This window comes from Capsicum annuum, chromosome 8, assembly GCF_002878395.1.
Source record: "Capsicum annuum cultivar UCD-10X-F1 chromosome 8, UCD10Xv1.1, whole genome shotgun sequence".
Lineage (NCBI taxonomy): Eukaryota > Viridiplantae > Streptophyta > Magnoliopsida > Solanales > Solanaceae > Capsicum > Capsicum annuum.
The window spans coordinates 161210558-161235998 of NC_061118.1; the positions used below are offsets into that span (position 1 = coordinate 161210558).

The following is a 25441-nucleotide window of genomic DNA, read 5'->3' on the forward strand; positions in this document are numbered from 1 at the left end:
GAGTCAAACCCAAGCTCAAACATTTATTATCAAACTTCAGAAAAATATATTAGCTTTCACACCATCTTTTTTTTTTTTTTTTTTTCCCAGAGCAAGAAAGGAGACGAGGTTGGATCACGTTGGGCCGGTTGGATTATGACTCGTTTATTGATTTGAGTTTTTTTGACCTGTCCAAATTTGACCCCTGCCCATTTACTCTCTCTTTGTTATCAAAGGGCAAGCTACCGCTATGTGCGGGTCCGGGGAAGAGCCGGACCACAAGGGTTTTTTCTATGCAACCATACCTTGTTACTCCATGCAACTCATGTGAGTTAAACTTGTTTATATTCCTGCAATCGTATCTGCAATTCTGCTAAAAGTTCACGAGAAGCCTAGTCTCTACACTCTGCCTTAGTTGAATGATGAAGAATTTTATTCAATACATTAAAGTTTGTAACACAACCTATATTGAGCTGGCAATTCAGTTCCTCCAAAATATAAGTAGGATGCATCTGGCTTTTGTAGTTTCTCACTGTCCACATTACTAAACACAAACCAAATTGACACTACTTTTTTTTTTTGTATCTATATGCCATTTCTTGTATGTTCTATTTCAGAGTGAAATTATTGTTCTCAATTTGGATACGGCTTCTTAACAACAACTTAATAAGCACAACAAAAGAGGAAAAAACAGCAAGACAAATTAAAAGCACTTCAACACCGCTAGCTGTTTTCGTCAGCAAAAATCTGTGTAGCAAACCCATTTTTCAACATAAAATTTTGTCCAATTCATACTAAATGTCCTAGGGGAATATGTTGTAGGTCCTACGTTCTTAGGATTGAAATGAAAAAATGGAATAAAGAAAACTTGCACCGAACAAATGAATTTAATTTGTATATATCTAGTTAGGGAGTAAAGATGTTGTTAAATAAATGTACCAGCTACCCGACAATTTGTCATATATATCAATCATAATATATTTCTGGTGGTTAGATTGTTGTTATTAAAATAAAATCACATAAAAATCAAATGATAAAAAAGTAACTGGAAGTGACGCACGAAGCTTTTTATGCGGTTTGGACAAACATACCTTTTGTCAAATTTGATAGGTCGTGTAAAAAAAAATAATGTTTGATAAAATTATACATTATTTATTTATTAAACAATAAGTTCTAGTGATAAAAGAAAGTAACTTTATTATAAGTTCAATTCTTCCTTTCCTTTTTTTTTTTTCTCCCTTGTGTTATTAATATAGAACAAATCATTTCTAGCGTTAATTACGAAATGTTCAATATTCTCTGAAGAGAATTCAATTCTATTCCATGACATAGATATATACATGTATACATATATAGAAATTTGTCGTGAAAATATCTTCAATTCGCTTGCTTTAGATCTCCACTGATAATTTATGTGCCAATACTATAAGCCATGAACACCATTCATTCGATCATTATGCAACGCTCTAAATCTTTCATTAAATTTACAACTAAACAAAATAAGATCGTAAAAATGAATAATAATTTTTCTCTTCATTTTCATGTCTTTCTATGTCAGTCCATTAGTTCTCGTTAAGTTTTGAAGTATATTTAATTAATTTTCTATAAGTTAAATGAGTAAAATAATACAACTATATGCTAGTTTTATTAAATTAAAGTGGCATATATGGTAATCGATCCTACGTGAGTCTCCGAAAAATTGGTACTGCCTTAAGATCTTCAATAATAATAGTTTCTTTTCATACAAATTTAGAAAGAAAAAAAAAGGTTTGTAAGACAGAATTACATTGATCGCAAGTCATATCTATGTTTTGGAAAAATATATATTTCCATTAGCCTCCCGAAAATGATGCTAAAGAACAGAATATTTCTATGGTCATTGGATTCAGGGAATTAAGCTGAGAAAAAAGCAAGAGGGAGAAACATAAAATTTAATTAGAAGAGAAGAAAAAAAAAAGAGCTGCACATACCTCGTTTCTCCCATTTCATTTTCTTTCTCCAAGTCCCAATATTTCTCAACGTAAGACTAGTCAATTTGTAATGAATATGTTTATTAGCTGGAAGCTGGTTTGGGATTTTACGTAACATTTCATGCATGCACGTTTTCAATCTTCGTTATAATTTAAGGGTTTTTTTTGTTTATTTCTTCAGGTTAACACAGCCATCGTTGTCAATAATTCAAGAGAAAAAAACGTACTTTTAGCCTTACGATTCATGGGTCCAAGTAAGCTTAGAAAGGCAATAGGGGCAGTGAAGGACCAAACTAGCATAAGTTTGGCCAAAGTAGGTAGCAGCGCCTCCTTATCTGATCTTGAAGTCGCCATCGTAAAGGCGACGCGACACGATGAGTACCCACCGGAGGAGAGACATATAAGGGAAATTCTAAGCTTGACTTCTTATTCTCGAGCCTATGTTGGTGCATGTGTTGGTTTCCTTGCCAGACGCCTTAGCAAGACCAAGAATTGGATTGTGGCTCTTAAGGCACTCATGTTGATCCATAGGCTGTTGTGCGATGGGGATTCATCCTTTGAGGAAGAGATTTTCTTTGCCACAAGACGAGGGACAAGGCTTCTTAACATGTCTGATTTTCGTGACTCGAGATCTAACTCATGGGATGGTTCTGCATTTGTACGGTCGTATGCTTTATACCTTGATGAACACTTGGAATTCAGGATGCAGAACCGCAGGGGAAAACGCAGTGCATTTGCGTACAGCGATGATGAAGAGGAGGTTCGTCATAATGCAAGGGGAGCGAAAGCCACTCCGTTGAGGGAAATGAAAGATGATCGTGTTTTCTCAAGGATTCATCATCTCATGCAGCTCCTCGAGAGATTTTTAGCCTGCCGACCTGCAGGTTTGATATTTGTACTTCCAAACTCCCAACTTTGCTTCAATATTTCTTGCCAATTGCCAAAATATTTATTCATCAGCAATGCGCATTTGATAAAAGATACAAAATGCTACTGTATGTTTCAGGTACGGCAAAGAACAACAGAGTCGTGATTGTGGCTCTATATCCATTAGTGAAGGAAAGTTTCCAGCTATATTATGACTTAACAGAAATCACGACTATGATGTTTGATAAGTTCATAGAACTGTCAATTCCAGACTCTATAAAGGTTCTTGAGATATTCTTCAGACTTAACAAACAATATGAGGAGATCGAGCAGTTCTATGATTGGGGTAAAGCGGTTGGAGTAACACGCACTACTGAATATCCAGATATTGAGATCATTCCACCAAAGAAACTCGAGCGTATGGATGACATAATACGGGAAAAGTCCTTCAGGGAACAGACCAGGAAGGCAATGCGGAATGAACCAACTACTGAGAACGTTCAAGAAACTGAAATGCAGGAACCAGAAACTGAACCGGAAGAGGACATGAATGCCATTAAGGCATTACCAGCACCAGAGGTCTTCCCCGAAGAAAAGACACAGGAAGAGGAAAAGAAAGAGGAGGTGAAAACCCAAGAAGTAGGAGACTTGTTAAACTTGAGTGAAGATGTTCCAACTTCCGAAGAACATGGAGATCAACTAGCATTAGCATTGTTTGATGGTGGTCAAGCGGCGACCAATCCTGCAACAAGCATTTCGCCATGGCAAGCATTCAACGATTCAGGAGATTGGGAGACAGCACTGGTTCAGTCTGCGAGTCATTTGTCAAACCAGAAGGCCTCCCTCCCTGGAGGCTTTGACACATTAATGCTCAATGGCATGTACCAACAAGGAGCAGTTGCTCAGGCAGTAGCCTGCTCAGGTGTTGTGGCTACTGGAAGTGCAAGCAGCGTAGCACTTGGCTCAGCAGGACGGCCGGCAATGCTAGCATTGCCTGCACCTCCAACTGCAAATGGTGGAGCTAATACAGCCGCACCAGGCACAGATCCTTTTGCAGCTTCACTGGCAATAGCTCCACCAGCATACGTTCAGATGTCCGAGATGGAGAAGAAACAGAAACTACTAACAGAAGAGCAGTTAATGTGGCAGGAGTATCAGAAAAATGGAATGCAAGGACAGGTAGGATTTCCCCAGGTGCAGCCATACCCTTACCCATATAACATTGGTGGTTACAGGCAAACCTTCTAAAGCTTTCACTAACAAGATACACAACATTGTAATGTCATTTTTCCTGTGGTCAGTCGTATCTCAGTAATAAGATAAGTCATGAAATTGTACAGAAAGAAACTGGCATCTGGAAGAAGAGCTATGCAAGTTCACATCTAACCAATGCCTGCATTGCCAGCTTTCTGAGAAAGTCAGCTTAGCTACAATATTGAAGTATGAGAATTGCAAAACTACATGTAGACAAGCTCCGTTATCAGTGTACAGAATGTAACATTTTTTCAAAACAAATTGCTAGTGGAGTCTTATTCTTTCTACAGTTTGAAGTGGTTACTCAAGCTGATATATAACATACCATGCATTTTACATCATAAGAAATGACAAACATGAATGATAGCAAATACGAATTCATGTTATTAGCATCTCCATTCATGGAAATGAAGGAAAATACTAATTAACACAGAATTTAGCAGACAAGCCCTAAAAGGTACAAACTAAGCACAATAATCAGCTTGAATAATTCGCTCACTCATCTAGGACTAATCTCTACACAGTTAACGAAGATATCAAACTCAAAACGAAAGGTTACTTAAATTGGGCAGCTTCACGTCATCCTGCTTCTTTACGGAGACACCCAACTGCATTCCTACTGATACCAAGGTCTCCAGTGATCTTCCACTATTTTCCAAGAGATCCTCATCTACCCTTATGGAATCCTGTATATTTCAACAGATTAGATTCCAAATCACTGAACAGCAACAGGATAGTTAAATTTCATAAAACAAAATATTTCCATATTTTTGTTTACTACTCCCTCTAAGGAATGTCACTTCCAAATGTACACTTAGATTGGACGTAATAGACAAAAAGGAGAGAAGGAAAGGGCGAAGAACTCTATGCATAGACCCACAAAATGTTTGATTTTCGAGATAACATCGTGAGCTGGCTAATATTATGAGGCAAATAATTCACTATCAGTCCCTAAAAAGTTCATGACCTCTAAATTCTGTGAATGCGGTCGTTTTAATCTGTCAAATCTTGTGACTACATTTCCATCTTAGTATTCAGATCTTTGTGGCACTGACGTTTTGATCCAACATTCACTCTCATATAACATTTGTTGGACTTGCAACTGCTCTATAAAACTTGACTTACACTTTCGCAAGTATCCTTCTGAAATAACACTCAGGCAACACTTTCTATTTTGGTTCTGTATGTAGCATTTTCATCTATCATATGGTTCTTCTTGAACATCTAGTATAGATATATAAACTATTCGAATTTAGGTACCAGAATCCCATCTGTTCTCACCTCAATTTCACCCTTTATTGATTAAACTTGCAATGCATATACTGAATCTTACTTCAACTTATATTAAAACCTTTCAATTTTAGAGTGCTCCTCCATAATTCAAGCTTTAGGTTAACACCCTCACTGGTTTTGTCATTAGCACAATATTGTCTGTGCATATAGCATGAACCATATGATCTCATCATGTATAGTATTAGTTAGCTCATCCCTAACTAGTTTATATAAATACGGCCTTCTGATCCCTGGTGTAAACTTACGGTTATGGAAATTTTTTTAATCTCCTACTACTGACCTTACACTAGTGATGGCTCCTGATACATATCCTTTATGGCAACAAAATAGATATATTATAGGAAACAAATTTTCTAATAGACGAAACTGAACAGATTTTCAAATAAGTACACACTATTTATTACAATGAAGGATATATTCGCTAAAAGGTACATATTTACTAAAATTATTCAGGGACTTATCATAAATATAATCCATGTATAAGTTGTTTTCGACCAAATCAACCATAAATGATCTGATACTCATTGGAACATAAGGCACGTATATGTTATAGCTTAAAGTTAACCCAAGATGTAGTTCTACAAGAGGATTATCAGAAATATTTGCCCATTGAAGTGTCCGGAGAGTCTTTTTAAGTTACCACTGACATTAGATAGGCTTGCAAGTAAAACCTACTCTCTCTCTCCATATTTTTCTTTTTCTCGGGGCAGGCACCTAAATCTTGGAAACGATGCACCAACTTATACCTGTTCCAATTTATGGAACTGTCCTGTGTCTTTATATTATTGAAAATATGATGGATCTATTAGTCATTAGTTCAATACAATAAAAAGAAAATACTTCCACTAAATTAAATTAGAACCTGGCTGGACATGTGTTTGTGTCGGAGACAATCTAATCTCCGTATCTTCTACTTGCAAAGTAGATCATCATGTTTCCTATGATGACATTTTTTGGCTCAAGCCAAATCAGTCAACTAAACAAATATGTTTAACTTCAAGAACATGCAATGAGATATCACCATGACAGTGTGCGCCCACAATGAATCCACTAGATGGGCAGATACTACTGTATCAGTAAAAGCATTCCACAATATGATTTGCATATATTCGAGTAATAATAAATTGTAGGTTTAAAGGTGCTTGCTTGAAAGATGTTGCACACAACCAACAAAACCAACACTTCAATCAAAGTGATTACTGCATCAGGATTTGATAGGGGAAGGAGATCTCATTTGAAAGCTTCAGATGATAAAAAGAAGCTTAAACATCACAAAATAGACAGACTAGAACAGTTCTACAGCTACACTTCACAATGTCACTGGCAAAATAAAATTTTTTAAGTAAAAGGGAAAAGCTTGGTGACCTACCTTTTCAAAGACACAAATTACGGTACTTCCACCAAAAGCAAAATATCCAAACTGTAACCATGAAAAAAGAAATACAAATCAGACATCAAACAAGATTATTTAATTCTAAGACAGCAAAACCTCGCATCATAAGCACCAAACCTCATCCCCTTTTTTCACATAGTCGCCCTTATTTCTGGAGAAATTAATGCTACCAACCATTGTTGCTCCAATTGCAACAAATGCAACCTGCAGTCAATTAAGCAAAGCTTCTTTCACCAAATTGAGCATATTGAAACACGTAAGGTCATAGAGTTCAATGTCTGAGCCAACAAGTCAGAGTTGTTGAATCAACTTAGAAGGTTACAAGCAATTAAGCATTAGTAACAAGTATAGTTAGAGCTCCTACAGAAGGATTGAAGCTTTAGTGAGAACATCAACTCAACACCTTAGACACTACACACATTGATGACTTAAAATAGCCGCAAGGAGATGATATCATGATAGAGTGTCGTGTTATGCCCATGTGGAGATTTTCAAAAGATCAGCTAATCCATCTAAAAATGAAATTCAAAATAGAAGTCACACAAATTGGCCTATGGATCTGAATTCTGACAATTGTGTCAATGAGATATGTCACTACTCACTAGATCCATTGCTTTGAACCAAACACAGCCTAATGAGAAACACGTTATTATATAATAATCAGACGCTCCATTCTGATAAAGAGGATATTAGATGTATCACTCTGAATTTTCTGATATTCATATTGTCCACTTTGGATGGGGACATCAAAGGGATCCTGGTTACTTCCAGTGCTTTAAGGCTTTCGTTTGGATGCTAATATATATAATCTCAGACATCCATTTTTCTCTCAACTTCTGCCTAATGGTATATCCTAGTATATCATTCTGTTTTTCATTCTCTCAACTCAATCACTACTCCAGCCACTTCCTCAGCCTGTTCAACTCACTCTCTGCTCTAGACCTATTATCAACCAATTGAACCATTTGTACTCATGAATTTAAGCCCTTTGAATTTTTATTTTTTTTAAAAAAAAAAGAAATAAAACTAACATAGGGAAAAACTGCATTCCACATGTAAATTAATAAACCACTTTACACTAATTGGAGGTATTAAAATATCAAGCACAAAATTTCCAAAGGTTTACAATGACATGCTACCCACCTATCATCTTTTAGATTTGACGGTTACATTTCACATGGTATCCAAGCAAATTTAAGGTCGTTTTCTTAGCATAAGTCTGTTTTCCCACCCTTCATCTTCATACTTTCTTTCCTCCAAAACCAACACTTACTCATTCAGCCTGTTAGTTAATTCTCTCAAATTTAGGGCCACTCATGAACCTGGCAAACCCACTTTCTTAGCTCCATGAAAACTCCATAATCTATCATAGAATTACCATTGGCCCACTCTTGAGCCTGTTACACCATTTCGGGCTCCTAAGAATTAAGTTCATTACCTTTCAAAACATTTAAAGAGGACAGAATAAAACTTCAATCCATGTGTGAACTCTTGGATCTGGATACAAGCATAGGAGGGAGTTAGAGATATACAATGCCCTACTTCAGTTGTAAAAGAATTTAAAAGGGTTCAATTGTCCTAAACTACTCTACCCATCAACTTAAAGTTTTGGGTGAATGCTTAAATTCATTTCATATTACTGATACCGATTATCAGAAGTGACTTCTAAATTAGCATGGCCAATAAAGGATAGCAGGACATATAACAAAGTAGTACATCAATTTTTCATGAAAGGAGAATTATTTTTAAAACTAGCATGAAATGCATAAAATGGCATACCTTCCCAAAGTGTTCTGTGGAAATTATAGACACAACCCTCTTATTCTCTGTGAAGACATTGCAGTATTTGCTATTCACAGCAATAGGATTCACCTAGAAGAAAGAGAAGAAAAGGGGAGTGGGGTGAGAGGAATAACATGCATCATTTAGGAGGGTTTAAAAATTACTCTGATAAAGAAGCAGAAATACACTGCCAAGAACAAATAAGCCACTTTCAAAGAAGCACTACATTTCACATACCGTATACAGGCAACCAGGTATTTCAATAAATTTCTCGATAGTTCCAGACACAGGAAAGTGGAAACGATGATAGTCCTGTATTTGGGTATAGCATACCCAGAAGATGTAAATCAGAATATAATAATGGAAATTTACTTAACCAGAAATAATTTAATATTGAGGAATTTTTACAGAGATATTTAATAGTGTGAAATAGCTCCAACAATGAAGAAAGTTCACAACAGTCCCACCTGTGGTGCCAAGCGAAATATCACTAGAGCTCCATTGACAAATTCACTAGAACACGTTTCATCCCCAAGAAGACCTTGGATGGAAAACTTTCGACCCTGAGGTAATCCATAAGATACCAAGGTAGTTTGCATTACAAAGTAAACGAGCATAAGCTTTTGAAACTTCTAAGATATCACAGTAGCTCAAAATGATTTAGCATTTCCGTAATGGATGTTACAATAAATATCACACACACAAAGGTGAAATAAGAGAAGCAAAATCAATTCGGATAAATGTCTACAAGGGTTATAATGTTGTGCCCATGTGATAGAAAGTTGAAACATTTATTTTATGTTGACCAACCGGATAGGCTCTACAAATAATCTGCACTAGGCGATCATTACTGGTATCATGAGAAACAGCAACATTTACCAGAAATATGAAAAATAGACATTTGTTAACAATAGATTTACCTTGATCCAACATCTTATACTATCAGCAACACTGTTGAATGCCATCAGACGGCAATCAGCAGCACATACAGCAATATCATCACATTCTTCAAAAGCAATAGGTCTTGCACCAGGCTTCAACTCTCTAATGAAAAATTCGTTGAATGTCTGGAAACCAAATTTACGAGACCATCAAAGAATTGATATGCACCGCTAAAGAGAACTTTATTAAAACTTTACAATATCAGTAAATTATGTGAACAATAATCAAATACAAATAAAGTGCATTGGGTTGATCAAGATACAATACATCCAAGTGACCGGTAATCTTCCTCGCTGTATAAATTAGCTGATAACAAACATGAGAAATGATTTATAATAGTGTCCCCTTTTATATAAATTGGAACTCCCATGTTCCTTTGCTAATATTGATAGGTTTCCAGATATAGATTATTTTCTGGTATGAACTCATCAATCGATCGTATGTCCATGTCTAATAACCAACAGTCAACTGAAACAAGTAATATACCACAAACATTTAGCACATTACATCTTTGACTTAAGGTATGCTAATAATTGTGCTCTATTTCAAGTTACCATCTCAAAGTTACAGCTACTCACTAGCGGAAACAATACTATGACACGAGAAAAGATTGCTTCGGTTTATCTACTTCTACTATATGTAAGACCAAATTGAAGCATATGAGAGGAACAGACTGAACCATATTCATTCTTTTCGTAATTCATAGCACTGCAAATATCAGTTCATTCCTTTGCAACCAGTCCAAAGACCTAGTTGGAACTTCTTTAATCTTCAGATCAAGTGTTACTTCATTGATAATGGGAAGCTTCCATATACAAGGAGCACACCGAATTGAAGTGAAGCAAGAAAGAACAAACTATACTCTCTCAAATGAAAGCGAACATTGCCTGAAGGACTTAGCGCACCTTAAAATGCTCCAACGGATACTTGACTTCATCCATATTTATTTGATCCTGAAACAGAGTTATTGAAGTCAATCACAGCAAGTTACAAGAACAAGAGATTTTCTGTGTACTTGAAAAGGAACTATACGTAGGCATAGCCAAGAAATATAGAAACTATAATAAACACAAGCACAGAACATGCTCATCACAAAATAGCCATGCAGCCAAATCACCAAACAAATGATCTCATGTTCAGCATCTAAAGATTGGGGCTTTTAATATAATAATGAGGGCAAAACAACTGGTTCTCATTACCCATTTCAGAACCATGAAACTGTTCAGTCAAGGACCTTGCAATTCAGTTTTCCCTCTTTCACAATTTCACTTCGTCTAGACACATAAGGATCAAGAGTATAATTCAAATCTCATAGTACTTTATACAGAAGTAGGCCCAAGAATAGAGTATAAAGTTGTAATTTGGATAATTCTAGAATATTTATTAGGATAAATGTCCTATTTGACAATTGAATTCTTGCAATGATCACATACTAAGATTCCGCACTCCGAGAAATCTTTTAATATGCATATAAACGTGACTATATACTGTAATATCAGAAGTAAAAAAGCGTTGAAGCAAACTTCTTCCGATACGAGGAGGATGAACAACATTTCAGGATAAAGGATAAGTGTCCTTTAAGGATAGAGAGGATAGCTTTTTGTACATGACACGTGGAAGGGAAGTTGCATTTAATCAAAAGAAGTAATTTTTGTCATTCAAATCTCTTCCAGGCACCTACAATATATTGCAACAGTACCCAGAGAGAAATAAATGGAGAAAGCAACAGGATAATAATTTTAATTCTCCAAAAAGTAGAACTTCTTTCCCAAAGTTGGCTGTAAGACATTACAGAAAAATTGGTATATTGAAGAAAAAGTACAGAATCTAACTGTAGTTGGCTTAGGCTAGCTAGTGATTCTACTAGGATGAAAGAAGAACCATGTATAATCAGAATTAATTATGACATCATAACGATGATCTTGATGTTTAACTTGGATGAATACCTTAAAAAATTCAATGAAGTTAGGTATTTCTTTAGCAGATTCAGCAGAATCCATTTTCTTGCCCTGTTTTTCAGAGAGGCTCCGCAAGATTTCTTTTGCACCTGTGCTACAGTTAAAATGGTAATAATCAGCAAAATGGAACCATTATCTATGGACCAAAAACTGAAACAAATCAATATCATCGTGGTGACTAGATGGATATACATATATAGGCTCATATATAGATACAGTGTGTATACGATAATTGCTTCTTACAATTAAAGATCTTAACAAGTGATTCAGTCAAAAGCATACCATTATCCATAAGGCCAAGGCCAAATTTAGACTGATATATAGCTCTCATGGACAAGACTATCTTCCGATCAATTATTTCCTCCACTAGCCTTTTCTTTTGGCGGTCATAAACCTAACAAAGCAAGGATGCAACATCAGAGGACAAAAGAACCTTTTCTTCCAGCATGTTCTAATTCTCAACCTTCTCTGCCAGAAAATGCTGTTAGGCAAAAGAAAGAGAGAATGAACGAAGAAAAAATAAACAGATATCCAGTTGTTCTTTATAAATATTACATGAATGCAGTAAATGACCATGGAGAAATAGGTAAGCCCTCAGACATTGTTAGCAATTAATTTCAAAAAAAAATAAATGTGAAGATCAAAAGAAGGTGAATCTCAAAGAAAGAAATGATACAAGATCTTCAGCTAATTCAAAATAATAATCTTTGCAAGCAATTGGATCAGATAAGGCACTTCAGAATCCTCAAGAGAATCCCAAATTGATAAAACAAGAGAAAAATACAAATATAAAGGAATTGGACACCAACAGGCTTGCCCAAGAACTAGAATAAGCACTTCTATGCAACAGCGTGTAGGAGTCTACTTAATTTACCATCTGAATATCGCCAAGGAATCTACAGTGATGTTTCAAAATAGGCCGAGTTGCCAATAGGTATCCAACACTCTTTTACTACGAGGTGATAATTTCAAGAAGGCCCATTTCATCAGCTTTATGAAGCAACATGCCAAGATGGTTTAGAAACAGAATCTGTAATGAAAATGTGATACCAGATCCAGAGAGAAAACACAGAGGAAGAGTTCTCATTTGTAAAACATATGGTCCTGGCTCCAACACCGCACCATGTCAATTTTGCATAATATTTCAAAACAGTGTTAAAGCAGTATCTGATCGCCATGCATATGGCTGAAGTCAGCAAAAAAGGAAAAGCCAATTGGTCTTTCTGATAAAGCATGTAAGAAGACAAGACACGTAAACACACTTTAGTGTCAAAGATCCTTCATCCAGTTTCTACAGAAAAAGGATGTTCCTTCCATATATGCATACCAGAGAGGAGAGAAACATTTCTTGTGGGGGATGGCGTAAGGATGAGAGAATACCAAGATATGCGATGCACTTGAACCAGACCTTAAACCGATATCAAAAGTTGAAAAATGGGCCCATTCACTCAGTTTGAACATCCATCTACACAGAAATTGTATAAGTATGTGAACTTCAGTATTTCATAATAAAAATCAGAAGAATTTCAAAAAATAATATAACAATAAAGAGGCATATAATTTTATTAGGAATAATTAGACTCAGAAAAGTTGCATAATTCTCACCCACTTGAAGCCTCCTTATCAGTCAAGAATCCTCCTGTCATAACCTGATTCCCAGTCCCCTCATCAAAACACAAGGTCATATGAATCATGTTATTCAACCCATCCGAAACTTCAAGAACTTCGCCACAAACTGGACAGCAATTGATTATGGGTTCCCTGAAAGAGAAGAACATTAAGTCAACAGGAGAAAAGACCACAACAGAAGGATTAATGTCTTCCAGATTCAATGCAAGGATAGATATCATGTATCTTCACAACAGGCAAAGAACTCTGGACAAAAGTTCAGCAATGTCCAAAAAAGATTTTGACAAGACGACTTCACAAGGAGGTTTCTAATCATCTCTAGATAAATGGTTTTATGTGTCTCCCAACTCTATCCACTCCTCATGTACATTGTAAAGAATAATTGTCTTGTTAGCGGCTACATACCACCATATAAAAGATTTTAAAGACAACTATGTTTTTTCACAGGATAGAGCAAAGATAAAACAACTACGCCTTAGTCCCAAACAAGTTAGGGTCAGTTACATGAATCTTCACTTCTCCATTTAATCTTAATTCATGTCATCATCATACCAAATGAAAGAAAAGTGAAAATAAGTTATATTCAAATAAATAATAATAATAATAATAATTGTTAAGAGTCTGACAACGGAAAAAGGATGGACAATTGGTCCCTTATATGAACTTTGACAATACTCCCCTCATGAGCTAGCTTTTGGGGTTGAGTTAGGTACAAGATCCATTCTTTACATGGTATCAGAAGGCAAGGTCATCCCAATTCTTTGTTCACCAATGTTGGGCCCTCAAATTATATTGTCCATGCTCCACTTAACGAGGTCTGGGTGTGCGGAGGAGTGTTAATAGTCCCACATCGAAAAAAGGATGGACAATTGATCTCTTTATATGGATTTGGACAATCCTCCTCTCATGAGCTAGCTTTTGGGTTGAGTTAGGGCCAAGATCCGGTCTTTACAATAATAAAGGATCGTTTGGTTGGGAATAAGTTATCCTGGGATAATTAATCTGGGGATTAGCTATCCCGGGATTAATATCCCACCATATATAAGAGATAACTTATCTCATCACTATAGTGTAAATGGTGGGATCAATAATCTTGGAACTAACTAATACCTCCAACCAAACGGAGGATTAAATAATCCTGCATTTTATACCACGATTACTATAACTTGTACCTCAAACCAAACGACCCCTAATAGAAGTCCGATAACAAGACTAAAACCTATTCCCAACTAGTGGATAGTATCTATATGGATTTTTTTCTCCATCTTGCCCTATATTTAGCTAAGTTTGCATGATTCCAAGAAATTATACGTTTTTCGGAGATAACTTCCTTCCATGTGATTTTAGGTCTACCTAGTCCCGTTTAAACAACTTCAATTACCATGTTTCACACCAATGGATCGGTGCATTCGTAAATTAACGCAAGACATGACCAGACTATCTCAAGTGATTTCTCATTTTATCCTAAATGTGTGCTACTTGTACCTTCTGTAAAATGTGGTCATTTGTTTAGAAAGGTAACACATTTTCATATATAAAGGTATATTGTGCAAGCTTTGAAGTCAAAAAAAAAAAAAAAAAGGGAGTCTTGTGCTTCTATTTTGTGATGTTTGCTAACAGTTTTCACCCTAAAGCATATATTTGTTGGAAAATCCTTTTTAAGAAATGAAGAGCCTTAATCCCCCACCCCCCCAACCCAAAAAAAAAGACATGAAGAGCCTCGTACACCTATTTTATGATGCTGGCTCATGCCTTCCTTTCTGCAGAAGATACTATTTAAAATCTTGAAAAAAAAACTTGCAAAGACACTAAGGAAACATCACATATCAATTTAACTCTTCTCACCAAATCTTTGGCCAGACAATTGTGAAGTAACAAATGGGATCTATGTGACGTTTGCATACGATATTAGAAAGAAAGAATAGTTTTGTTTGGTTCTTCTTTAGATCCTTCTTTGGTTTATAATGGTAACATGTAGTTTTTGTTTCTTTTGCCTTAAGTGAACATCATAGCTTTACTAAAAGGTTGTCACACACCTTTTTTTCAACAATAGAAGAACAAGATGGCATAAGGAGTTTATTTTTTGCATCACTCAACATGTACAAGCAAGCACTTATGCACATTTTTCTATATAAATAAAATCCTCAATCAGTTACCAGAAAGAAGAACTAGGAGAACAGAAAATTTTGAACATGAAAATCTCTATTTTTGATGAGAAAGATTTGTCACCTTGAAGTTTCTACAAGTTCAAATGAAGCCTTCTAGGTATAGGAAGATCAGAAAATCCAATAAATATTCGTTTCTTAAGGCTTGTAAACCACCTTTAACTTTGAATGTACAAACACAATTATAGTGTGATCTTTAAGCACAATAAAGAAGGAACAATGCAGGAACTTCCAAAATAGAGTTGCATAGCACCCCAAATGGAAAGTGTCTTTGGTTCAATGGGTCCACTTTGTTTTCCCCTAGAGTAGTTAAGCATTCAACTTCCCTTTGGAGTTGCCATCACCCTTCCCCGCTTTTCTCTCAGTTCCCTGCCTCCTAATTGCTAGAACTATAAGGGGTCGTTTGGTTGGGAATGTAGTTATGCTAGAATAAGTTATACTGGGATTATTTTTTGTTGAGTGTTTGGTTTGTTGTATTCAAAATAATATGCATGGTATAATTTCTAAGAATAAATTAATTAATTACCAAAATACCCTCCATCTTGTTTAACCCTTTTATATATATATTTATATATATATATATATTTCTTTTTAAGCTTTAAATATTTATTCTTAAAAATAAAACTTTCATCTTATTTAGCTTAATTTTTTTGTGTGTGCATTTTCATGATTATATCATGTGTAGTTTAAAAATAAAACTTTCCTCTTATTTAGCTTTAATTTTTTTACGTGTGCCTTCCCATGATTATACCGTGTGTGTTTAGAAAAAAAATCTTACTACATCTTATTTAGTTTGAAATAAAAACTTTCAACTTAAGTTTGTTAAAGTAAAAGAGGATTTGTTGTTTATGTCATTTCATTTAAATACATATCACTCATATAATATAGAATATTAAAATTCATTTTAATTGATATATACAATATCAATTTTCAAGTGATTAAAAAACTATTTAATCTAAAATATGTAATTCAACAATGAAGTCGACATTTTTATTATTTTTTAGAGAAATTAAAATATATAAATAAACATAATAATTATCCAAATAAATTTAACATATAATATATTCATAAATAAAATATATATATGTGTGAAATGAAAATCATAGGGTTTGAGAGTATTTTTGTCATTTTATAATTTTATACAAAGGATAAATTGTGTTGGGATAGTAATACCACCATATGTGTGGATAACTTATCCCGGTACTATTTATTTATCCCGAATATTGGCAACCAAACGATGGATTAAAAATTTTATCCCGGAATTATTTACTTTAATACCGCACACCAAACGACCCCTAAAAGTCTCACTTGATTAAATAGTGGAGTAACGCAAATAAATAAAAGAACTCATTTAGATGCTGAAGTTCATTAAACCTGAGCATTGAAGGGATTCCTAGAAAAATCACATTTGATTTCAGGCATGCAAATTTTACGAGGCCTTACTTTTCATTTTGCATAGCCAGAAGTGTGGCTAACTCATCCAAGCTGACAACACCATCACCATTTCTGTCAGCTTGTTTGAATATCTCCTCTTTCTGACAAACAGAATAAAGATTGCTAAGCTATGGAGTCTTCATAAAGAATACAAGATGTACTTGGCTTAATAATTGCAAAATTTGTATCTAGAACTCTTTGCAGGTTTAGCTTCTTTTTAAAATGCAATTATATTTTGTTGAGAAAAGGTTATTAGTGAAATAACAGTATGAACAGGATGTGATCTGAATGAGAAATCAATTCCAATAATGTGTTGCATGGGAGGCTTTAAAAGAACTACAATGAGAGTTTAGGATACTCTTCAGATGCGAACCTTCTCAGCTGCCAGTTTATTTCCAAACGCATCAATCAAATCAGAGAACTCAGTCAATGAAAGCTCTCCGTCTTCATTACAGTCCTGAAAAGAGAAACAACACTCAAATTCATAAATCATCTCATTACCAAACAGTAATAAGAACAGAGAAGGAAATCTGACAGTGTAGATTATCAAAAACTGAAAATGATTTACATATTGTAAGCACATGACCTTTACATTCTCTCTACCTTGTCTCTTTTAACAGAAAGAAATGAGTGCATTTTTGGTCGACCTGGTCAGAAAGAAACAATACAACTTCTAAGGAGTGAAAGGTCCAGTGTGGAAAGTGAAACAGACAGAACAGGGGATGGTCCACATTGCACTACACAACAAAAAAATATCACTTTTGTTCCGATAAATGGATGATTTTTTGATACTTAAGCACAACTTTTGTAAAATTGATCCTGTCTTGGTGTGACATGGAATAATCTTGATAATTTTTTTAAAAAAGAGAGAAAATAGAAAAGATTAAACCAGTTCATTTGAATTAAGAAATAAAAAAGAAAGAGTTGAATGACGGGCACGCCTGTGTAGGTGAGACAGAGCTTCTAGCCAGCCTATACTACATGGTTCTTTAGAAGGATCCACCAACAGATCACTTTCATCTAGAATGACAACATAGATGGAGTTTTCACATACCACTATAGATAAGATGCGCTTAACAAAGGTTTTCTCTGTCTCAACGGGGTCCTGCCAAGAAAATGTAATCACATATCAGGAATGACGACCCATAGAAACCTACCATAAGCAATTAAAAGTAGATGGCAACCCAGCAAATACAAACCTCAATGCAACACGAAATAGACATACGGCCAACAATTGTGGAGGCGGATGATGGGTCTAATAAGTCAAAAACCTCAGTATCAGAACTGGAATCCTGCAAGACCACTTATTCTCTAAGAATTGGGCTAAGGGTTGGTCCCAAAAAAAGGAAGAAAAATCTTACTCATGATAGGAATTTCGCCACATCAAACTATCCAAAAATTGAGTTACTATTCAGCAAATATAGATTAACCACAAGAAATATGGGATACATTTGGGAGAATAGTATCATTAATTAGATCCCTTTGACAACAGAATAACTTTCTCAAAGTAGAGGAAAGATGCAAATATTCCAAACTGCGGAATGCAGTGCCAAACACCATACCTACATTTTTGAAAAGCCAAGGGGCTTCTGTTAATGCTTACAAGTAAAAAACTTCTTAAAGCATTATCTATGAAACTACATCAATGTCGATATAACGTCCTTGTTCTTGCACTGATTAACATCCTACTTTGGACATATGAGACTTGCAGGCTACTGACTTATCCAAATGCTTGAAGAAAGTACCTGCTGTTTGAAGTGGTAACTTCTAAAATGCTACAAAATCCATGCATAGTGAATAAAGTGCCACATCCATATTTTATCTTTTGGTCAAACAAAAACATAGCGTTGCTTTTAACAAGTTTTTGCAAATTCTTAATACTTGTCATTAAAGTGCATCTTTTGTCTACCTCTTATCACAGCTAACATTGTAATGCGCAAATACACAATTGACATAGGGCCTATCACACAAAGGCTTAGAGTTCAGTAAACTTTACAGGGAAGGATGATTCAAAATTTATTCACATTGTTATGTGAGAACAATTTGAATGTGTCCTTGACAAGTGGATTTGGCCTTCTTTAACAGATGTTTTAATTTCTCAATGACATAGTAAATCTATTAAAGCAAACAAAATGAAAGCAGAAATTTCATTTCGGCAAACTGCAACAACATACCAAGTGTTGGCCCACAAGTGGGATCTAGGGAGGGTGGTGTGTCTGCAACCTTACCTCTACCTTGTGAAAGAAAGGGGGTTATCTCTAATAGACCCTCCGCTCAAGTAAAGCATATCAAAATTAGTAAGACAAGGAGATATAGTAATGACGAAACCATATAGAAATAATGGAAAAAGGGCAATAGCAACAACAAATAGTTGATGACCAAAGCAAAGAAAACAACATTTAGAATTAAAATTGAAGAATACAATAGTAGGAGAGTTGCCGATTTTGTCAAACTGTAAATTAAAACAAGATGATTCTTACATACAAGTAATATCAATTACTTGCACCTTATATTAAAAAATGACTTATCCATAGTTAACAACATAAACGTGACAAATACAGTGCCATTTGTTGCAGATATTTGCTCAATCTCAAGAGCAACTCACCTGAGTAAGAAATTCAAGTAGATCTACTTCACAGTAACCGATCAGATTGTTCCTCGAAAGTCTGTTGGTCTGTACCATAAATAAAATAAATCAGTAGTGAGTAATTTATGAGGATTTTCTCTTTCCTTTTATATTTTCTCTTTTGTAGCGACTCGGAGGATAAAACCAGTACTGGCATTTCCAAGTGCAACATCATGCAGAGATGAAAATGAAATAACAATATCTTCCTCCTGATATCTTAAGGAACGGGATTGGGAACAAAAAATCAACAAGGAGTTTTCTGGTTCCACTCATATCAACATAAAGATGAGGTTTAATCTTGCCCCCAAGAACTGTATATAAATCCCAGGAAGCTACATAAGTCATGAATGACTGGCATGACAGAAAGCATATATCCTAATTTTTGCATTGACCAATAACATTCTCAACATGAACCATGATCACCAGAAATTATCAAGCTCCTCCATTCACCTTTTTCTAACCTAAAATGGTCAACCATAACCAGCAAGAGATACAATCTATTTAGACAACCACAAGTATGACGAACCTCAAAAACAGATATTCTTGCAAGATGTGCTCCGTTTCTTTCCAAAAGAAGCTTCCTTTCCTATAGAAATTAAGGTTGAATAACATCAGCAAAAGCAATTGACACAGATGGCTTATTAATAATTTAAAGAAGAAACTAAAGAAGGTCAAAATAGCTTCTAGAACTTGCCATTATCCTCTCAAGAATTTGGATGTGTTGGAAATATAAAATGCCCCATCAGGTATATACGAGCATCAGAGGGGTTTACAAAAATTGGGATAATTCACACATAACTAGATCATTCCCTTAAAAGAATTTGGTTGGGTGGTTAAATTCTTTCACGTGGTATCACAATAAACTTAAGTAAGCTCGTGCATTCACCATCACCTGTATGTTCAAGTTTCATTTCACGCGTGTATGCTAGCACATTCAGATAGTTGATAGAGATGTACAATGACCTAACAGATGTAGTTCAGGAGGAGGTACAAAGGTTTCCAAAGGAATGTATAAAGATCTTGGCTTATTTACTCATATCTTATGATTTTACTTGATTGATCAGGTTCTCTAGTAAATAGCATAACCCAGAAGGAAACACTCTAATGCAATGAGATGGTAGAAGTAAGTCTGGTGTGTACTAAACAGAATAAAGATTCCCAGGATTGCAGGGTCAGTGCAAGCCCACTCTAACCTGCCTAACTAGATTTCAGTTATCATACTTTCATACCTTGCCCGGGCTTGATAAACAAAAGGCAAGTTAAACACAAGAAAGATCATCAACACTTACCTACGAGGAAACTTTTGCATGTACAAGGACTAGAATTTTTTTTTCTATAATCACCATAAGCATCTTAAATAAGTATGTGTGTTTAATAAATGTGGGGAAGCAACAATAATTGTGATCAAAAAGGTTTAAGCAGTTATTTGTGCATTGACAATTAAAAATATATATATATATGATTTCACAAGCAACTTATAGTAAATGTAGTACAAAATAAAGTATTTACTCACTGAGTTCCAGGTTGGCTTGTCAGTTCTGCAAAGAAATACATAGAACAAAAAGAAAATCATTAATTTGTGATGTAAAAGGTAGAGAACCTGAGCACAACCATGCCCTTTTTTTCTTTTTCTACATTATAGAACGGCGGGAGAAAATCAAGTGAAAATGTGTCAAATACATCTCCTTGGCAAGAATCTATACACCCTCTTGCAGTTCTTAATACATAAACATGCAGTAGCAGATTGATAAGAGTGCCAAAAAACAAGGAGATGGTGTACATCTGTGCATATCATACTTGGCACATAACCATTTTCTGGAGATATAATGATCCAAAGCAAGCAAAATTCCAAAGATAACAAGAATCTCAATACAGCACATCAAGATAATAATGCTATGAACTGTTGTAAGATAAACAGAAGATAAGAAGAAATTCTCCAACTTTTTGCTCCAAAAATACTTATAATGCGCAAGAGCTATCCAGTTGCAACTCCAAATAAACTAGCGGCAGTTTTCATGTCTGTTACTATTAGTGCATTTTGAAGTATCCAGGCAGGTATAAAGAACCTAGTTAAGCTCTTTCATTTACTCAACTGTCCAGCTCCCACGAAATAAGACCCATGGATAAACTCAAAATTTGTTCATCGCTTGCATGCTCACATCTCAATCGCAGTTTTGTTAAATAAAACTGGTACATCATAGCTTGAACTCATTCGTCTTTGTTTTGCTTCTTGAGATCTAGAATAATTTAAGTAAAAGGCAGTTTCATTTTCCCCGAATTATCCTCAAATTCTTAAACTAATTCTAAACAGCCTTTGATTATTATATCCACACCTAACATACTGAGCAAATAGCATAAGCAAACCCAACCCCTAAATGTAGTTGTGGACTACAAGAAGTGGCAGAAGTAAATTCTCCAATTATTTTATTTATATACAAAATACATGTTTTATCTGTGTGTATGTACTGCGAACTTTGTTGAAGACACAATTCAATACCAAGAAACTGTCTGTAGAAACATGTACTTAACTGATCGGACACGTGAGTGCGAAAAGTTTGTTCACCAAGAGAAATACAAGCTAGCCATTTGTCCTTGAATTTCATCTCAGCCTGAAACAAAGCAACCACAAGTTCATCCATGCGTGTAACTTAATACACACATTGTTACATTTACCAGACTGTGTACAAATTCTTGCAAGCTTTGTAGGATTAGTTACAGAAAACTAAACTCTGCATCTTTTCAAAGCTTAAATAAACATTCAAATAGCACAGAAATAACAAAATACAAATATTCCATCTGTAAGACTGAGTGAGAAAAAAATTTGCAAATAAGTCAGAGAAAAATACACTCTGCGTCTTTTCAGAACATAAATAAACATACATATGGCACACAAAATATTCATATGTTTTAAGTAAAATTTTGCAAAATTTGTAAATTAGTTAGAGAAAGTTACACTTGGTATCATTGCAAAACTTAGAATATGTATACATGTGCATTGTCACGCACAACATGCATATACGTGTTATTACCAGATTATTTATACAATTTTGTAAAATTCATAGAGATCATTTACAGAAAGTTACGCACTGACTGTTTTTCAGAACTTAAAAAACGCGCAAATATGAAGGAATTCAGCAAATATTAATAAGCCAGTAGCAAAATTTGAAGGTATTACCTACAGAAAGTTTAACTCGGTTTTCTTCAGTACTCTGTGTAGGTAATTCCTTTATACGAATTCAAACACACATATACGTATAACATTTAGCAGAGTGAGTGCAAATTCTAGTTAGAGAAAGTTACACTGATGATCCGGAAGAGCGCGATGCCAGCAAAATCTTCTTCCTTAAGGATCTTAGCGATGTGATTATGTGAACCGGAGTTGGAACGACTGCGGCGGTGCAGACGAAGTCGTCGACGGAATCTTCTCAGCCGCGACGGTTTGGAGTCGCCGTTGGTGGAATCGCCGGAGGAGGAATCCGGTCTGGAATTTCCATGACCCATTCTATGTGTATCTGCAATTGTCTAATGAAGAAAGATCGAAAAGTAGTTTAACAAACGGAAATTTTAGTAATAAGAATGTGAAGAGATGGTTGAATTAGTGGAATGGAAATTTTGACTAGGACCACACTGCGTTGAGAGAGAGTGGATGAAACTTCATTTGGACTTTGTCTTTTTCTTGTTTGGTTGTTATTGGCCAAATAACGCCATTTCCTTTTTTTCCTTTTTTTTTTTTTTTTGATAATTATTACTACTACTACTTTCTAACACAAGTGGGAATATCTTTTCTTAAGTTTAATTATTCTTTTCAAGTTATTTAATTAAAGAGATTAATTTTAATGTTAATGCATGTGCGAAGTATATAGTCTGATTTGTGGAAAAGTTGCAAATAATTCCAGCTCGTATGATAGGGTGTGTTTAGATAGATTAATGGTCAACCATCTCTTAATGAATAAGTAAGATCGCAACTTGAATTAGTCTAATGGCATAAATAAAAATTAGAAAAATTAGAGTTGGGGTATAGAAGAACAAATAGTAATATACACTCCACATGTTTGTACAACGAATATATTAATTATAAGTTTAGATATTGGACACTTTTAATTTTTATTTTATTTTTCAATGGATTATTGTCAAATAAGAAATTTTGACATGTGATATGTTATCAAATGTTAAATTGGTACAAATCTCTTTCTCTCTATATATATGCATTTTATTTTTGCCCATGAAAGAGGGAGGGGATGTTAAGCGTTAATATGTTAGTTCTCGTAAGTAAATTGAAGGTTAAATACATATACAGACCCCTTAACTATTCGATTTTTCCTGCGTAGACACCCCAAAATATGTCAATTGAGCCCAATGCGTAGCGTTGATATGGTGTGGCATGTGTAATGCACTCTCCCAAGGGGGAGTGAGAAACCATAATTAATTTAAAATAATTAAACATACAAAGTTCAATCAATAAAAAAAATACAGTAAAAGATTTTATTTTATTTTTTTAAAATAACCATTATCTTCCTCTCCATATCTTCTCTCCATCAATAGCTTCTTTAAAAACCATTCACTTATAAATTGAGTGAGAAAACACAATTAATCAACATAATTAAACATAAAAAACCATCAATCAATAAAAAAAAAACACATTATAAAGAAATTAAAAAAATAAAAATAGTCATCATCTTCTTCTCCATATCTTTTTCTCCATTAATGATTTCTTTAAAAATCAATCATATATAAATTGAGTCAGAAACCATAATTAATGGCTTCTCCGTATCTTCTTCTCCATTAATGACTTTTTAAAAAAACACATTGAAGAAATTAAAAAAAAATACAAGATACAATTTTATTTTTTTTTAACTTTCTGTGTTCAATCCGCAAAGGAGGCTGGGGGGAGGGGGGTTGTTCAATCGACGAAGGGTGTGGTGGTGTTTGGAAGAGAAAGGTTGTTGGGGGTGGGGAAGGGGGCTGGGGGAAGAGGTTCGTGTTTGGAAAAAAAAGGATACGGGGGGAGGGGGGTGGGGGGGGGGGGGGTGGGGGGGGGGAGGGGGGAGGGTGGGGGGGGGGGGGGGGGATTTATTAGTTTATTTATTTTTAATTTAAATTTAAGTTTATTAAAAAATTATTTTTATAATTATTTTAAATTAAAATTTCACGTGTCGTTATTTAATTCGCTACTTCGCCATATCATCAGCGTGTGTATTACATGTATTTTATATTTTTTGTTACGTCATCAAATTGGGCTCAATTGAAACTATTTGTGAAGGAGTAAAGAGTTCAATATGTACCTAGCTTAATTGAGGTGCCTATACATGAAAAGTGAAATAGTTGAGGGGTATGTATATATATATATATATATATTCCGTCTAAATTGAAAGATTTGACATCTACCATGTGTAATGCTTGTTAGGAGTATTGTCAATGTGGTGAGACTAGAATCATGGGGCCTCTAATTAAGCTAGTCAAATGCACATTAATTACCAGCTAAATTGGTTACTGGTCCACCAATAATTCAGACAAATGTTCTTCTTCTTAATACTCATTACCCCAGCTAATTTTCTCTACAATAATGTGTATATGTTGAAGGGGAAAAAAAACATTAACATCGATTCTCCAAAATTGTATTTTACAATTATAATTAGTAGGAAAATAGGATAAGGTCTTTTGGTCTCATTTGAAAGAAGAAAGAAAAACAGGAGCACAAATTGATTGTGTCAGAAAAGAGAATGAGAAGTTCGTTACAGACGGGACAGTAAAGAAAGTTGGGAGCAGAGAAAAATACAAGCCACAAAGCATAAATTGGGGTCCATTTGTTTCTTGTATTGTACTAGGAAGAGGTTTTAGCCAATCTCTCCATGATCAATTTTTACATTTTTACACAGTTATTCTTTTTGTTTATTTACGCACCTTAATTTATTCGATTGTTTCTAAAAGCTTATAGGAGATCGTATGACAATGTAATGTGTGTTATAAATTAAAAAAGAAAAAAATATTTGAATTTCTTACAACTTTAACCTACCGATCATATTCTTAACGAATCAAGATAAAACTTTCAAGATTTGAATCCTAAAATAAATAAATTAAAAAATTACCCCATCGCAAGCATTGACTTCCAACCCACTCTCAAGGGGATCTGATATGTCGATCTCCAAATA

The 25441-nt window shown here is 34.8% G+C and overlaps 2 protein-coding genes across 3 annotated transcripts; one reads left to right on the plus strand and one right to left on the minus strand.

Annotated features, from left to right (window-relative positions):
* Positions 1-146: 146 nt before the first annotated feature.
* LOC107840012 (putative clathrin assembly protein At1g03050) lies at positions 147-4357 on the plus strand. The gene is made up of 3 exons (XM_016683703.2): positions 147-1999; positions 2131-2833; positions 2956-4357. Exons 2-3 carry the CDS (start codon positions 2194-2196, stop codon positions 4062-4064), a joined length of 1749 nt encoding a protein of 582 aa, XP_016539189.1. The 5' UTR covers positions 147-1999; positions 2131-2193; the 3' UTR covers positions 4065-4357.
* On the minus strand, positions 4301-22975 carry LOC107840011 (phosphatidylserine decarboxylase proenzyme 2). 2 transcript variants are annotated; one of them, XR_007043696.1, is made up of 22 exons: positions 22593-22975; positions 21822-21901; positions 20806-20830; positions 19819-19878; positions 19272-19340; positions 17866-17958; positions 17721-17771; positions 17040-17123; positions 16676-16767; positions 13044-13199; positions 12819-12903; positions 11721-11832; positions 11427-11527; positions 10386-10433; positions 9459-9605; positions 9006-9101; positions 8776-8850; positions 8536-8628; positions 8195-8253; positions 6874-6960; positions 6733-6783; positions 4301-4756 (listed from the first exon to the last, which is right to left on the minus strand). XR_007043696.1 is itself a non-coding variant. In XM_047394909.1 (21 exons), the coding sequence occupies exons 1-21, from the start codon at positions 22791-22793 to the stop codon at positions 4613-4615; spliced, it is 1950 nt and encodes a 649-aa protein (XP_047250865.1). In that variant the 5' UTR covers positions 22794-22975; the 3' UTR covers positions 4301-4612. The 2 variants fall into 2 exon arrangements, 1 of the variants encoding a protein (XP_047250865.1); XM_047394909.1 differs by lacking the exon at positions 8195-8253.
* Positions 22976-25441: the final 2466 nt, after the last annotated feature.

What these genes read in the sequence shown, in the direction of transcription:
- LOC107840011 (XM_047394909.1), bottom strand. Translation starts at nt 22,793, where the DNA reads ATGGGTCATGGAAATTCCAGACCGGATTCCTCCTCCGGCGATTCCACC. An exon ending in CAAGAATATCTGTTTTTGAG is followed by an intron (nt 19,341 to 19,818) that starts GTTCGTCATACT and finishes TTTATGGTACAG; the next exon opens with ACCAACAGACTTTCGAGGAA. An exon ending in ATGTGAAAAAAGGGGATGAG is followed by an intron (nt 6,784 to 6,873) that starts GTTTGGTGCTTA and finishes TCATGGTTACAG; the next exon opens with TTTGGATATTTTGCTTTTGG.
- LOC107840012 (XM_016683703.2), top strand. Translation starts at nt 2,194, where the DNA reads ATGGGTCCAAGTAAGCTTAGAAAGGCAATAGGGGCAGTGAAGGACCAA. An exon ending in TTTAGCCTGCCGACCTGCAG is followed by an intron (nt 2,834 to 2,955) that starts GTTTGATATTTG and finishes TGTATGTTTCAG; the next exon opens with GTACGGCAAAGAACAACAGA.